General features: G+C 37.4%; 1 protein-coding gene across 2 annotated transcripts in view; it reads left to right on the top strand.

Moving 5' to 3' along the window:
• igdcc4 (immunoglobulin superfamily, DCC subclass, member 4) overlaps positions 1-16,604 on the top strand; it is a 76,497-nt gene that overhangs the window by 40,718 nt on the left and 19,175 nt on the right. The window contains exons 1-6 of one of the 2 annotated variants that reach the window (XM_089129546.1): positions 2,478-2,608; positions 5,358-5,491; positions 11,306-11,437; positions 13,051-13,203; positions 13,430-13,840; positions 15,911-16,075. In XM_089129546.1, the coding sequence (XP_088985672.1) occupies positions 5,431-5,491; positions 11,306-11,437; positions 13,051-13,203; positions 13,430-13,840; positions 15,911-16,075 (922 nt within the window). In that variant the 5' untranslated portion in view covers positions 2,478-2,608; positions 5,358-5,430. Of the gene's footprint in view, positions 1-2,477; positions 2,609-5,357; positions 5,492-11,305; positions 11,438-13,050; positions 13,204-13,429; positions 13,841-15,910; positions 16,076-16,604 lie in introns of those variants that run through there. The other variant, XM_039666874.2, reaches the window with a different exon arrangement.

Below are 16,604 nucleotides of genomic sequence, written 5' to 3' on the forward strand. Positions count from 1 at the left end.
ATGTTTGCACTAAGGACCCCACGTGAAGCACAAAAGCTAGTCCAACATTTTAGCTCAATTAGACTTATTGGAAAAAAATACAGATATTATTAATAATACATTACCTTAGGGGTGTGCGATTATATATCATTTGTGATTAATATCGTAATTGTTGTTTTTAATGTTTTGCGATTTGACATTATTGAGTAGCCCATAGTCTATCCCTCACACACACCCAGAGAGAGCATGCATATGTGATGTAGTCTTGTAGATTAGACCAGTGCGGGAGCGCGTTTAGAGTGCACGCTTTTACGTGATTTTGTCTTGATTTATATAATTTATTAAAAAATATCACTAGAGTGCTGTTTTTCTGAAAATATCAGTATGATAACAAATGTGATATTGATTGTATACAAGTTTAATAAACAAGAAGTTATTAAGTAACTTACATTTTAGACACCATATTGCCTGTTTTTGCTATATTTCGCTAACGAAAATAGTTAAAAACAAAGCCACACACGGCGTTATTTTCTTACTGAGTGAATCAGCTTTTTGAATGAATCAGTTGATTTGGATAGATTAAGATAGTCAAAAGGCTTGTTCGACATGAACCAGCGCTCCACAGACCGGAAATGTGTATATATATATATATGCAAAAATATATGCAAATGTGTGTATTTATATATACAAAATAATTATACACAGTACACACACATATATTATGTAAACCCAAACTTTTATTTTGGATGCGATTAATCACGATTGCCAGGGTAGTCACGGTTCTTTAACATTTGAAAGTGTGTGTATGTTACATTTGCTTTTGCAATTCGTCAAGTTACAGCAGGAAAGTCTGCACATGAGAATCCCATCAGAGGTCAAAGAGTTGGGAATGGGCCTCATCAAAGAGGTGGGCATCAGAGGGAGGGAGGCAGAGGGTAGGGAACTGTTGCATCAAATGAAGTCCGGATCATCGGTTTAAAGTATGTCATGTCATGTGATGAACGGAGGGCTTACTATGGCAGAGGCTCCCAATTTTTTACAGTCACCCCATTTGAAAAGGTCAACAACAGAATATGTAAGAAATTGCAAAAATTTTGATGGCTATGCTGCACAGTAATCATGTAAAGTATTGATAGTTTACTCTACTGTCCAAGTTGGCTCAAAAACCTGTTTGATTTTTTTTTTTTTTTTTTTTTTTTTTTGCATGATTATGATGTTTTCTTTGTTCTCTGTCTTGGTCAGTGACCAAGTGCGTTGAGGGGCCACCTGATGAAGTCATTTATAGATTAATGCTTAATTAATGGTGACTACTGTATTGGACAGACACCAAAATAGACCAATCACAGCTCATAGCACAAAAATTCTGTTAATCAAATACAGAAGTTTTCATTTCATGATCATGATGTTATTAATCAAAAAACATCATGATCATGCGTAATAAATCATAATTCATGATGATGTGCTCATCTTAGTTAATGTTTTAATTCAGGTGTTGTTCATTCATGAAGTCATGAACGAAAAACTTTGAACTTGTGTTAGTTCCTTTATGATTCATGAGATATTAATCCATGAATGAATGATTAATTCATGCATTAATTTATACATGAATTCATGATAATTGTGAACCCTTACCGTAAAGTGTTACCTATTTTTTCAGGTTGATTTCATTTAGCTGGGTGTAGCTAGGTTTGCTGAATATACAGTCTAGATATTATTGCATGTTACCTTGCAACTTAGGGTTTCCCAATAAATTATATAATTGTGTAATATAATCCTGATTTTATTGGATTAGCATAAAGGGCATTTAGCTACTGTTTCAGGAGCAAAACATGCAATGTTTCAGAAAGCTGGTGAGATTTCTCTATTTATGTTTAATTTGTATTCTCAGTCTCTACTGTCTCCTGATCCTGTTTTTCTCTTCTTCTTTTTTTGAACAGCCATTTTTGAACTTGATAGCAAGAGTGTCTTTTCTGCATGTGTCTCTTGTTCTCTTCTCTTTCTATTGCACACACACGTATAAGCACATAAAAACACTTGCACATAGAGAGATGTAGGTGTGCAGCATACACTTGAAACACACATTCTCACTATACAAATAAATGTAAATTGAATTGAACTGAATTATAATCACAGCCTTGTTCAGACTGAGTATGATAAGGTGCTATAAGAACATAGTCATGTCAAGTGTTATTACCCATCCTGGTATCCTTGGGAACCATTTCAGTTTTTAAAATCAATCTTTGATATCTTTTGTGTTAACATGTAAAGCAATTCACCACATATAGATATCCAGCCACATCATAATATTATTATTATTTTGCATCAGGTTTATTATACTTACTGTTTGCCAACTTATTGTTAAGGTAAGTATTAGATAATTTATCCATTAATGTAGGATTATGCAGTGTGAAAAGGAAAGACTTTCGAAATGTCAAAAAAGGACAGAGCATTTGATTTAAAATGTCTCCTGATTGCATCATTGGGATATTTCGTCATCTGCTGTCAGTAAGTCATGACAGTAGCTGTGTTGTCGACATGTCGAGAAGACACTGTTTTCAGCACTGTGAATACACTTTGCCTGCACTTCAGAAGAATGAGAACTCGCACTGGAATTGATGGAGTAAACTCAGTAAGAGTTTTAGATGCATTTGAGCTTTGGTTACTTGGAGAGTGCTGGTTTGTCTCAACAGAGTGAGATTGTCTGCGTTTTTTGAAATAGGGTAGAGGTCTGCCTCTGCCCAGTGACCAGCACTTGGCCTGTTTTGTGAGGAATTAAAGAATCTGTTCAGTTTTCCACAGTTTGGCTTTCTGAATTCTTCTACAAATGGAGGATTTTCATGACATTCTAACACAGCTACCTCACAATGCATTTGTTTGCGCGACTCAATTCTTGTTGCCCCAGCTAACAACACCTTTGAATGTATTTTGTGCTGGAGAAGCACCATACGTGAGCGATTGCTGTACATGCGGCCCTGCATTTGTAAGCAGTAATTCAAGGAGAGTTACATTGTTTTCGTTAACACCTTAAATTCCAGAATACTCCTCAAAAAGTTCACACATATTTCCTCAGTACTCTATTTCTGATTGAAAATCAATTCCAATCCAATGGGACTACAACCACGCAGATCACACAGGCATTGTTTTAGTCTATTAAAGATTTCACTCTCAGGCTCATTTTAATACATTGACTGTACAACGGTGCCTGTCATCAAAACCTACCCCAGGAGGGAAATAGTTGATTTTGAATATTTTCAACATTGTGTGGTTGTGTGTTTCATATTATTTTTGCATGCATGTATAGGCAACACCAAAGCATGCGAGTAAAGCGGAGCAGGGTGACGCCTAATTTAAGTAAAAAAAAAAACTTAAACATACGTTTCATAGGCTATATGTTTAAATAATATATATTTTTTGATTAGCTATATGAAAAGGGAACCACATGAGATGAGTAAGGATCATAAGATGCCCAATAGCCTATATCGAAAACATTTGGAATTGGTCAGACATAATTTTTTCCACTTATTAAGTTTTGTTTTGTAGAAAGCCTTTCCTTAAATCGAATTTTGTTTTGAATAAATTTTTATCTTAATTTTTATCAATGTTTTATCAACAAATTGCCTATCCAGCTGGTTAAATCTAAATAAAAAGCAAATAAAAGTAGACAATATAATTACGACACGGAGAACTGAAATAAAAACTTGACAGAAAACACTATTTATTAATACAAAATTCAAATGTTTAAGGCATAATAAGTCCGGTTACTTTACCTTACTTTGTCCGGTTCTTTGTGGCAAGGTTTTAGCTCTTTTACAAGATTAGCATAGTACTCCCCTTCAGACTCTCTGTTCTTTAAGATTGGGTGCACACAAAACCTTTTTTTCTGTCTGAGAATGAAAAACTCGTCTTCACTGGATGATGATGATGATGATGATGATGAAGTGTCCATGTTTTCTCAGCTGTCGGCATGAAGGATTTGGAATGTTGAAGTTCTGAACATTGTAAATTCGCGTCGCGGCTGATGTGAATGGTTTTGACGCGAACTATTCACACACAAACTATTCGCTTTTTCGTTTCGCTTTTTCGTTTCACTTTTTCGTTACGCGTCCGGTGTGAAAGGGCCTTTACTCCTGCGAAAGACATCCTGGGATTTTTGGTGACCACAAAAAGTCCGGCCCTCGGTTTAACGTCTCATGCGAAGGAACATTATAATCTTACCAACCCCAAACAACTTTTGAACAGTAGTGTATGTACACTGTAAACTTTTTAATTAAATAAAATGTTACATTCCATTTGGGGCTTGGAATGGAACCAAATTACAGACAGCTAAACAGATGTGTTTACTCTCAGCCATCTGTTTAACACATTTAATCATTAGATGTAAGATTGTGAATTAAGGTTGTATGTACAGTAAACGTACTGGACAGAAGTAGAAGTTCTAGTAGTCTTGATAAGTTTGTCACTGCATTTACGCATCTCTTACAGCTTATTTTTGCTCTAGCAGTTTGATGATTACAAATGAGAACAAACTTTAAAAAGGATACAGATTTGGAGACGTGCATCTCATTCCATTTGCATCAGACTCTTCCTTTTGTATCCGTAAAAAAAAGTGTCTTTTGTATTCACAGCCCCTCTCCATATTAATGAGAACACACTTGCACATTAGCCGTGCATTAATACCCGCTGTCGTGTTCTGGCGGCTGCTGCAGTCGCTCTCTCATTTACATCCCGAGCGCAGCTGAGGCGGTGCCATGTCACTGGAGGTGTAGCTCTGGTGTGGACGTGTCCTCGTCTGAACTCTCGCAGCCTCAATGAATTCTGATTTCTAAAATGCACCCGGTTTCAACCCGCTTGCACTCACAGATGGACAAATTCACCTAACCTTGGTCTTTGTGGCCTTTCTGCCAGAGTGTCTTGCTCTTGGGGATAAGTCTACAAGATTAATGGTGTACAATATCTGGCCTGAATGAAAAGAGGATTTGAAAGCGGTCTCTTGGGGAGAAAGATGACTATAGAATGAATATTAGTGCTGCAACCTGACCTCACCACTGCAAACAAAGAGTGGAAGAGAGAAATTGACTTTTGTAGATACAAGTTGCCATTTTGGACTGTCAACCTACATCTATAGACTAGTTTCTTCTACTTTTTTCTGCAGTTTATTTTTCCATTTTTCACTCCCCCACAAAGTTATTTCTTCAGTATGGTTTGTGTATATTGCTGCTTTATATGTTGTTCTGAGTTGGTTGGCGCTTAAATAGCAGATATCTAGTCTCCTAAAGCTTAAAAGAAGCTTCAATTTAGTATTATACAAACCCTCACACATTGACACACCCATACGGTTTATTGAAATGCTAATGCCAGTCTCATTCTTTCTCTTTCAGGTACATATCTCTTCCTAATGGGGTGCTGCAGATTTTAGGAGTCTCTAAAGAAGATGAAGGCTTGTACCGTTGCATGGCCTTCAACTCTGCCCGCAAGCGCTTCAGCCAAGATGCTTCTCTCACAGTTAGCCCAGGTATAATACAAAAACCTGTTTCTAATTACTCCATCATAGATGGCTTTTCATTATTCGTGATCTGTTCACCTCACATAGTCTTGAGGCTCCATTCACCTCATCTCTCTGACTCACACAGTAATGGCCTTTTAGAGATTTACAAGAATTCATTAAACATTGGAATTATAGAGTTCCACTTAATAGTGCTAGTACTAATGCTAGTTATAACTTAGTTTTTCTGCCCTCTTTCTGACCCTTGGGATTAAGTAGTTTGTTTTTGTTGCGTTCCCCTCCAAGTACACTTTAAGAAAACAATCTTTTGGAAAACAGATCATGTTCTAGCACAAAATTACCAGTATGTTTTCCATTAAGTTTACAGACATTTAAATGCACTGCGTAATTCAAAATACGGGTAAAACACTTGTGCAAAAAATTAGATATGGGAAATTCCTGAATATTAAAGGGATAGTTCATCCAAAAATTACAATTATTTCTTCTGCTGACAGAAAAGATGTTTTGAAGAATATTGGTTGAAATGAAAATTTTAGAAGCATGGCAGTGACATTTTATTCATTTTTTACTTGTTGATAGGCGTGATAATATCCATCCTATTTTCTCCCATTCCACTTAAAGGAGAACTCTGGTCAATTTTAACATTGAGCTATTTTTTTGGACATTTGGAGTGCTGTCCGTACAGACAAAAATTGGTGTTGCCTACACCATGTTATCGTCTTTTTAAAATTTGCACCCGGTTGACTTCAATGGGGCATGTTCTAAACCTGCTTTTAGCCTCTTAACATCCTTGATTTGTCATTACGAGTACACAGCCATGTGAGTGGTGTTATTAAGAGTGACCACGGTCAATCTGACTGCAGTAGATGTGAAAGATATGAATAAAATTATGTTAATTCATTTGCTTCCTGTTTTCGGTCGAAGGCCACAGTAGTCGATTGTCGATCTCATGTATGCGATCATTAGTGAATATCATCTCAAACCTCCTCCGTGTGTTCAGCATCTGATTGGGATGAACTATCCATTTGAGCTGATATTCTCAGAACACTACATAGTGGTAGGTTTGAGATGATATTCACCAATAAATGCGCGCGTGAACTCGACAATCGACTACTGAGGGCTTCGACTGAAAACAGGAAGCAAATAGAGGTTTGTGAGCTGGCTGAATTAACATCATTTTTATTCATATCTTTCACGTCTACTGCAGTCAGATTCACTCTTAATAACACCACTCACATGGCTGTGCACTCGAAATGAAAAATCAAGGATGTTAAGAGGCTAAAAGCAGGTTTAGAACATGCCCCATTGACGTCAAATGGGTGCAAATTTTAAAACGACGATAACACTGTGTAGGCAACGCCGATTTTTGTCGTTTTTATCTGTACTGACAGCACTCCAAATGTACAAAAAAAATTAGCTCAATGTTAAAATTGACCGCAGTTCTCCTTTAAGTCTGATTCACACATCACTGTTTACGGGTCCAAACGCTCAGATCACAAAAGAAAACAAATGGAGAGTTCAGATGCAAAAGCCTTAAAAGCCATTTGAAATTTTCTTCTTTAATGATGATTTTTATCAAACTTGTATATTTAAGTTCAGTAATTTCACTTAAATAACAATTAATAGGTAATTATCATTGCCATTTAAGTGAAATCACTTAACTTAAATATAAGCTTGATAAAAATTATCATTCTAGAAGAAAATTTCAAATGGCACTTAGAGGCTTTTGCATCTGAACTCTTCAAATGTTGTTGATGTACACTTACGCTCTGCTGTAATACTTCCAAAATATCATGATCCTAATCTTTATCTCCATGACAAATATCTCCAGACAGTGATACATTTCTTCTGAATCATTAAAATGTTGGTGTCTGGGATGCCATGAGCCCAGAGACTGTCTGTTGAGATAATATTCTTACTTAAAACAGAGTGGAGCTTGTACCTCGAAAGAGTATTTGTTAAGTCATGATTTAACAAGTGGATTATTTTACCGTGATGGACAGGCCAGATTTTTAAACACCATATGGTCCTAATGTGTAAAAAAATAAGTGGTCATTGGTGCAAATTTATATTTACCTTCCAGATGTCATACAAAAATGAAATGAGCTATTTTCCAGCTAAATTTGAATTTTCGGACTGTTTTGAATGAAAGTTAAAGAATATTTTCATAAGACTCATATATATATTTTTATATCATAAGAACATTGGAAATATGATTCCTCATGATATCACCCCTTAAATTGTGAAACATATCTGTTATATACTTCTATTTAAGTTTGAGTCTTACTTGAAGTAAAGTTCTGCAGTGGCCCTTTCAGTGTGTGTGTGTGTGTGTGTGTGTTTAAGTGCCCTCTGCAGAGGTGGTCTGTGTTGCAGGCTGAATTGATTTCCTGCTGTCCTTAAGGTTGCTCTGCTGATGAAATGGGTGAGCAAAAGGAGGGATGGAAGAGAAGAATGAGATGAGGAACAAAGACAGAAAAGGCTAGAGAGATAAAGAACTAAATGAAATAAAAGAGAGTGTGGGAAGACGAGGGAGATGGATTGGTAATGCTATGAAGTCAGTACTTATATCTTCATGCTGACCTTTGCTCATTTCCATTATGCTTCTGTGTTATCAGCCAGAGACCTTAATGATTTTCTCTCTCTCTGTGTGTGTGTGTGTGTGTGTGTCTCCATCTCACACGTTCATCTTTCAAGCCATCTTTCTAATTGTTTCAGATTCTTCTTACTGCTTCAGCTTCTTCTCTCTCTTTTTTGAACAACATTAAATGTCATGTGGAATGTGTCTGAGTCTGAGAGATAGAATGAGAAAAAGAGAGAAATTAAGAAAAATTAAGGAGAGATTGGGGGAAAGAAAGAGAACAATACAAGGAGGAGTAATAGAATGAGAGAAATAAAATGACAGAGACGAGTGGGTAGAGTTAAGGTTTTGTTGAAGTCATTTCAGTATGAATTCACACAATCTATAAATTCTTGTGAGGGCCAAAGATTTCCCTGTGCAAATTTTGCTCTGTGTTCAGTTGACTAACAGAAAGCTGCTTGATTTGGAAGTGGCTTCTGTGTGAGCTGTTCTTAATACATTGATAAACTACTAACAATGGACCTTTTAGAGATAAAATAAGACAGATGGAATATCCATCCATCCATTTAATTATTATTATTTTTTTTTTGTCAATATGCATTAAAGTATGTCAAAATGCCAATCAAAAAATTAATTTGATGCCAAATGAAAGAAAGAGAAAGACAAAAACTAATTCTTAGAGATGGGCGTACAGCAACACTGGATGCCAAATATGTTTTAGCATGTGGCTAAATATGTATAAACTGTATCATCCCAGTATGTTATCTGTATCTTTTTTCACCATGGTGACCCTGTGTGTGTGTCTGTGTGTATGTAGACATCTTATGTAATGCTAATGGTCTTCAATGTTACATAAACACTTCCGTCGTTGTTCTTTGTGTTGTTTAACTTTGTGTTATTTCACCCAAAAAAAAAAAAAATGTAATTTCTGTACTCACTCACCCTCATGTCTTTTGCAAACCCGTAAGACCTTTGTTCATCTTCGGAACACAAATCAAGATATTTTTGATGAAATAACCCTTTAAGTTATTAATATGTTGTTCTTTTTTTGCACATCTCCTCAGCTTTGCCAGTATTTAATATTTATAGTCTTGCCAATAAAACCATGCTGAATTGAATAACGAGAGACAGATTGAAAGAGAGCAATCTTCACCTTGAGGTAATCATAGTTTTGCTCTGTGAATGCAAAGCGTTTTTTGCCCCTGAGACCAGACAGCTCAAGTACACAGAAACAGTCATTGTGAAAGTGTATTTGATTCGCAAGTTGAAATGTGAGGCGGTTTGGCTCATCGGATAGTGTATGTTTTGTTACAAACTCACTTTATCTTGAATACTCACTTTATCACTTTATCTTTATTACTGTATTATTATCATTAAAAAAAAAGGCGCATGTCCACTGTAAACTGCTTTTACCTGGTGCAGCCTGTAGCCTCAGACAGAAATCTGACCCATTTTAAATCCCTGGGCTCTCATGCATATGTGATTGCTGCTGTATGTAATCAGAGGGATTAATTTATGACCGTCATACCGTATCCATAGCTGCACGCTTATGTTTTACTTCATTATGATCTGGGTGTGTCTACTGAATTCATGCAGGCTCTTCTTAGGCCACAGGAACAGGGCCTTTACCACTGAATGTATCATTTATAGCCAAGTCTAACTTTATTTAGAAAGCATATTTAATACAAAGTTAACATAATGTGCTTTACAAAACTAATATATATATATATATATATATATATACACACTCACCTAAAGGATTATTAGGAACACCATACTAATAGTGTGTTTGACCTCCTTTCGCCTTCAGAACTGCCTTAATTCTACGTGGCATTGATTCAACAAGGTGCTGAAAGCATTCTTTAATAATGTTGGCCCACATTGATAGAATAGCATCTTGCAAGTTGATGGAGATTTGTGGGATGCACATCCAGGGCACAAAGCTCCCATTCCACCACATCCCAAAGATGCTCTATTGGGTTGAGATCTGGTGACTGTGGGGGCCATTACAGTGAACTCATTGTCATGTTCAAGAAACCAATTTGAAATGATTCAAGCTTTGTGACATGGTGCATTATCCTGCTGGAAGTAGCCATCAGAGGATGGGTACATGGTGGCCATAAAGGGATGGACATGGTCAGAAACAATGCTCAGGTAGTCTGTGGCATTTAAACGATGCCCAATTGGCACTAAGGGGCCTAAAGTGTGCCAAGAAAACATTACACCACCACCACCAGCCTGCACATTGGTAACAAGGCTTGATGGATCCATGTTCTCATTCTGTTTACGCCAAATTCTGGCTCTACCATCTGAATGTCTCAACAGAAATCGAGACTCATCAGACCAGGCAACATTTTTCCAGTCTTCAACTTTACAATTTTGGTGAGCTCTTGCAAATTGTAGCCTCTTTTTCCTATTTGTAGTGGAGATGAGTGGTACTTAGTGGGGTCTTCTGCTGTTGTGGCTTCACAAATGCTTCGCTGCATACCTCGGTTGTAATGAGTGGTTATTTCAGTCAAAGTTCTATCAGCTTGAATCAGTCGGCCCGTTCTCATCTCACCTCTAGCGTCAACAAGGCATTTTCGCCCACAGGACTGCCGCATATTGGATGTTTTTCCCTTTTCATACCATTCTTTATAAATTTTAGAAATGGTGTGTGTGAAAATCCCAGTAACTGAGCAGATTGTGAAACACTCAGACCGGCCCGTCAGGCACCAACAACAAATATGCCCTGCTCAAAATTGCTTAAATCACCTTTCTTTCCCATTCTGATTCTGCTGCCCAATCATTTTTTGTGGAAACCGTGCAATGCTACATTGTTTTCATGATTCTTTTATGTGTAGAATGTTTAAAAGAACAGCGTTTATTTAAAATTGAAATCTTTTGTTGCATTATAAATCCCTTTACAGTAAATTTGTTAGATTTAGTGCATCCTTGTTAAATTAAAGTATAATTTGTTTTATGTATTATTTATATTTTATTTATTTATGAGAGCTGCAACCCCAGGAAAAATGACACCAATTTTCTTTGGCTTCAAAGTTTACCTCTCTCCGTTTCATTACTCTTCCCTCCTCTCGCTTTATCTCTGTCTCTCTCACTTCTTGTGAGCAGAAGAGGAAACAGAATCCTCTGTTGGGATACTTGCTTCACCTAATGCTACTTTCACTCAAGCAAACCACTGTGCCTGATGGTGAAGGCTCTATCATGTACACACACTCATAGTCTGTGTCTGACATGTGTAGGTCTGTCTCAGGAGAGTGAGGTGGTGATTGTGGCTCCACCGCGGAACTCTACAGTGGTCATGGGTCGTCCAGCTGTGATGGAGTGCATGGCTCAGGGTGAGCCCAAACCCTTCGTGTCATGGAGCAGACAGGGTAAGATTTAAACACAAATATATTACACACATGCATCCATCTCAGTTAGTTATTTATTAAAATGGTTACATTTTATTTCAATTGTCCACTTTAAACATCCTACTAACTAAGATATTTTATAACTACATGTCAACTAACTCTCATTAGAGTGTTAGACTATTATGTTTTGGTTAGAGTTAGGAAAATACTGTAAGTGGACATGTAGTTGCAAACTCACTTATAGTCAATAGAATGTATGTTGAGGGAGCATCAAAATAAAGTGTTAGCAGATATTAAGAAGACTGTCTACTAATACTCGAATGGTTAGTCATTTACACGCAGATGCAAAGATTGTCTAAAGTGGAAAATTAAAATAAAGTGTAACCATTAAAATATATAATACATTTTTTTCATGAATTTCTTTTGGGCTCGGTTTGGCTAGAGGACCCAAAACTAACCAGGTCAGGCAGTTTGATAGTAGAAGAGCCTGGTAGGTCTAAAACCTGGTGAGAAATCCTTAAACAATAATTGCTGTGCCCTTAAACCCCTGGTTGATTGGGAGGAAAAAAGTGCATTGTAGTTTTGAATAAAAGTGTCAGCTGAATGACCAAATTGTTGCCCACTGTGAACTTGGAGTGCCTACATAAAACAATGAAAATGAACCCCACATATCTGTGATTTATAGAATGAGCTTATATTGCTTTATAGAAACGTGTCTCTGCTGCAGCAGACACCCTAACACCCCCCCACCCCCCTTACACACACACACACACACACACACACACACACACACACACACACACACACACACACACACACACATCACCCTCACTGTTACTGCTTTCATCCAGGTTCACTATAGACCTCATTTTGTCCTCTTTCCTCCGCAGTGATGCCAAGGCTTTATAACTGAGAGCATTATTCTTATTAGGTTTCATAAAAAATTAACAAGATGTTGTAAATAGCAGAAGGTGTCTCTTTTTTTCTTTGTTTGAGTGCTAATATGGCAGCTGCAGACAGTCAGTGTCTAAGAATCGTTAATGCATGCCGTTCCTCCTCCAGTGCTGTACTGACCTCTGTCTGTTCACATTGCTCATTGCACACCAGTATGGGATATAACGCTGTGTTTTTGATGCACGTTTTTGGGATAATTCACTCAAAATGAAACCTATGTGATTGATGGGCCCTCATGTTGTTTCAGACAGACACACACAGACACGTACTTTCTTTCTGCCATGGTTCACAAAAGGAAAATTTAGAAAATTTAATTTTTATACTTTTATGGTGCTTTTGCATCCTTTATTGAAACTAAACCTTCGGCCGTGCATTCGTTGTAATCGAACGACGTGAGGGTGAGTAGGTGACAGAATTTTAATTTATTGGCAGAACTACTCCTTGTGTACAAAACAAAAGACTTGAATACCACATTACCGGTATCAGCTTCTCGGTACACTACCAACACACAGCTTTTTCAAGGGTGCTATTTCTGCTATGGACATACATACTTGAAGAATTGTCAATGTCTCAATGCTTTCTTGATTGATTTATTTCCCATTGTCTTTTTAATTTTGTACATTTTTTTTGTTTATACATTTTGCATTCTTTTTACACAACCACTCCTCTGGGATGCATAGATGGGAAGCCTATAGCTACTGATGTGGTTGTCCTGGCAACCAACCTAGTGATTCCTGACACCCGCAGTCACCATGCTGGAGTGTATGTGTGTCGTGCCAACAAACCCAAGACCAGAGATTTCATCTCATCTCCAGCTGAACTTCGAGTACTGGGTAATTGTGTGTGTGGGTGTGTGTTTTCTTTTAACAGATCCTGCATATTCTGAATGAATACTGGATACATTACTGACTGAGGGGTTGTAGATATTGCAATGAAAAAAAGTATTTATATTGACATAACATTAACCCACATTAATAAATGTAAACCTAACGGTTTAATGTGAACAAACTGAACTGTGTCGTTCTTACTGTATTTTTCCCCTGCTCGTATTCTGCCCAGCTCCACCCGTCATCCTCCAGCCCCCAGAAGCAGTGTCCCTGTCCCGGGGGAATACGGCTCGGTTTGTGTGTAATAGTTCTGGTGACCCTCCCCCTGCTCTGCGCTGGCTCAAGAATGGAGAACCGGTCCAGTCTAATGCCCGGGTTAAGACTCAGAACCCTGGAGTTCTTCTCATCAACCAGCTGCGGCTGGACGATGCGGGATACTACCAGTGTATTGCTGCCAACAGCCTGGGCACCGCCTGTGCCACTGCCAAGCTGTCCGTCATCGTGAGGGAGGGGCTGCCAAGCCCTCCTCGTCATGTGTCGGCCACACCCCACTCCAGCACTTCAGCACTGCTCACCTGGGACCCACCTGAACACAATAGTGACCAGATCATCGGCTTCTCAGTACACTACCAACGCACTGCAGGTGAGAGAGAGAGTCTGTTTCATAATTCAGAATGGGAAAAAAGAAATGCAATACCATTACCATAGTAAGTAAATAATGCATTCATAGCAATAATAGGTCTTTTTAGAAGTTCATTCAATATTTGGCCTTGACTATATATATATATATATCAGTGGTGAGCGATGACTTCTTTAACCGGGTATGCTGGGCAGAGCGTAATTTGAAAAATGCACCTAGTGCAGATGCATTTATAATAAGTGAGATGCTCACATTCACTCAAGACAGAGTGTTAGCTGCTCAGTGGCTGTTCATGACACAAAGCAACACAGTTAAAAGTATTTCTAAAATGTTGGACCTTTTATTAAAAAAAAGTAGCCTGTATTTACCTGTTGAGGGTGATGTACCATCACAATTACAAACTTCACCTTTATATGGTACGGTGCTTCTGCTTAGGACACACATCTAAATTAGAGACGACAAATAAGAAACACCATGGCAGGTGTCAATTTAAATGTATGCTGGAAGTGATTATTTTTTTATTAAGAGTTTAAAAAAAAGTATCATATTATAAATATTAGTTGCCTGATAAAGTAAAAAAAGTTCAATATAATTATAGTAGATATAATTATAATAAATTAAAATAGTATTTTAAGTATTCTTAAAGAAAAGCCCACATAAACATATAAAAAAAAACACATAGAGTATTAACAACCTTGGATAGTTATAGTAGGTATGTCTTTAACAGTTTTTGTAAAAAATAAATTTCCCTATGGAGAAAATGAAATAATATGAAAATTCAGTTTTTTTCATTTGATTTAGTCTAGGTAGTATTCTATCAAATACAACATGATTTTCGTTGCCCGAGATCTGGCAGCAACAGCACATTTTTCTACTTGGGCGAGCGGACAGCTTTCCCTGCGCATGAAATCCCCCATTTGCAAACCAATGAGAACGTGGGACAATGATGAGGATACATAACAAAGCGTAGGCTCCAAAGCTGCCGTGGATCCGCTTACCCGAATCCCTCCAGTAACTGGGAGAGAAAATTACCGTCATTGGGAAAAATAAATATGACACAGTTACATACGTATTACAAACATTTTATCATGTAAGCTTTATGGTACACCTCAAACAAGGGAATTTATAGTAATTTATAGTGTTTATACTAATTAGTGAGTCCACGATAGGCTTGAGTATGCAGAACATTCGCAGCTTATATGGACCGCATTAGTACTAAACAAAAATGTGTTAACGTTTTTCATTGATTATTATTTAGAAAATACAATGTCTTTATATAGACATTTTCAAACAGACAATAATTACATTAATTTACAGTAAGTCTGACAGTTGGTTGTAAGCTGTATGAAAAGAACCAGCTATTCTGTAGTCAAAGGACACTGGTTGGGTTATGTACTTTCAGTAGTGCCGAATCTGGCGATGTAGTGCTGATTAATAAAAATGCTGGAATGCTTTATCTGTTCTAAAATATTCTGTAAGTTAAATATTCTAAAATAAAACTGAGAAATGGATTCTTGGTTCCCATCCCATTATTCTGAACTAAAACTATTAACAACTATCCTCTTTAATTGAAATAAAAAAATTAAATAATATAATTGAGAAAAGCACATAACACAATTACTAAAACAAATTAGAATTGAAACGAAAACTAAAAATATTAAAAGGTTCAATCAAAAAATAGAACAAAATTTGGATTTTTGGAAAATATGATCTTGTTCTCAAATTTTTCTAAACTTTGAGAGAAGCTTTCCTGTTTTGTTACTGGTGTCCCTGTTTGACCCTGCTGTGTTTCTCATTACACTGAGTGTAGCCAGCTTAAGTGGATCAGTCCACAGAGAAAAATCCTGTCTCATTACTTTGCAGAAGCCAATCCACTTCATAGATCGCTGCTGCACAGAACCACATAAGTAATGTTAGCTCTGGCTGTTATTGATGGGGTCCCACTTCTCATTTAGAAACTCATGCCCAAAATACTAAGAAAAAAACTAATATTTTTTCCTCAGATCAATTGTTTGTTTTTTTTAAAAAAAGCAAATGTACTATTTCTGTGTTCTATACGTTGTGTGTTTATAGGCTCAGACAACATGGAGTATCAGTTTGCGGTGAATAACGACACCACAGAGCTGCATGTAAAGGAGCTGCTCCCTCACACAGCCTACACCTTCTATGTAGTGGCCTATTCGCCCATGGGGGCCAGCCGCCCGTCACAGCCCGTTACTGTGGAGATGCTAGAGGATGGTGAGCACTGACTAATGGGGAGAGGTCAGGTTTTCAATGTGATAATGAATGTTGACACATTTAAAAGTAGATATTTATAGACCTTATGTGCCAGAGAATCAAGCGTGCAGCCATCTTTAGAATATTGTCTTTGAACTTTCGTTTTTGGGGTTGCTCTGTATGTTTATATGACATCGCTGTCCAGGAGTAATTCACCTTTGGCTAAGCCACGCCCTAGAATGTAGATTGACCAATCACAACGCAGCCAAGAACGAGCTTCCATAGAGGTCCGACACTTTTTCACAGCGCTCCATTGACTTACACAGGCGTCTCATATTTTTGGCCTCGGCAGGCTATTACAGTCGTAGTTTTAACAAAAATATGGTTTAACATTGTGCCTGGGGCATTTGTAACACAGATACACGTTTCCCAGAGAGGTTGGAGGGGGTGTCCGTTTTTTCCCTTTCCAAAACCGAAGTCAAATCCTGACAAGTGTAGTTTTTGGATTAAACTGAATGGACGTCCTCAGTCAGCTAAACCCCTCTAAGAT

Source organism: Pimephales promelas, chromosome 1, assembly GCF_988280905.1.
Source record: "Pimephales promelas chromosome 1, fPimPro1.hap1.1, whole genome shotgun sequence".
Taxonomy (NCBI): Eukaryota; Metazoa; Chordata; class Actinopteri; order Cypriniformes; family Leuciscidae; genus Pimephales; species Pimephales promelas.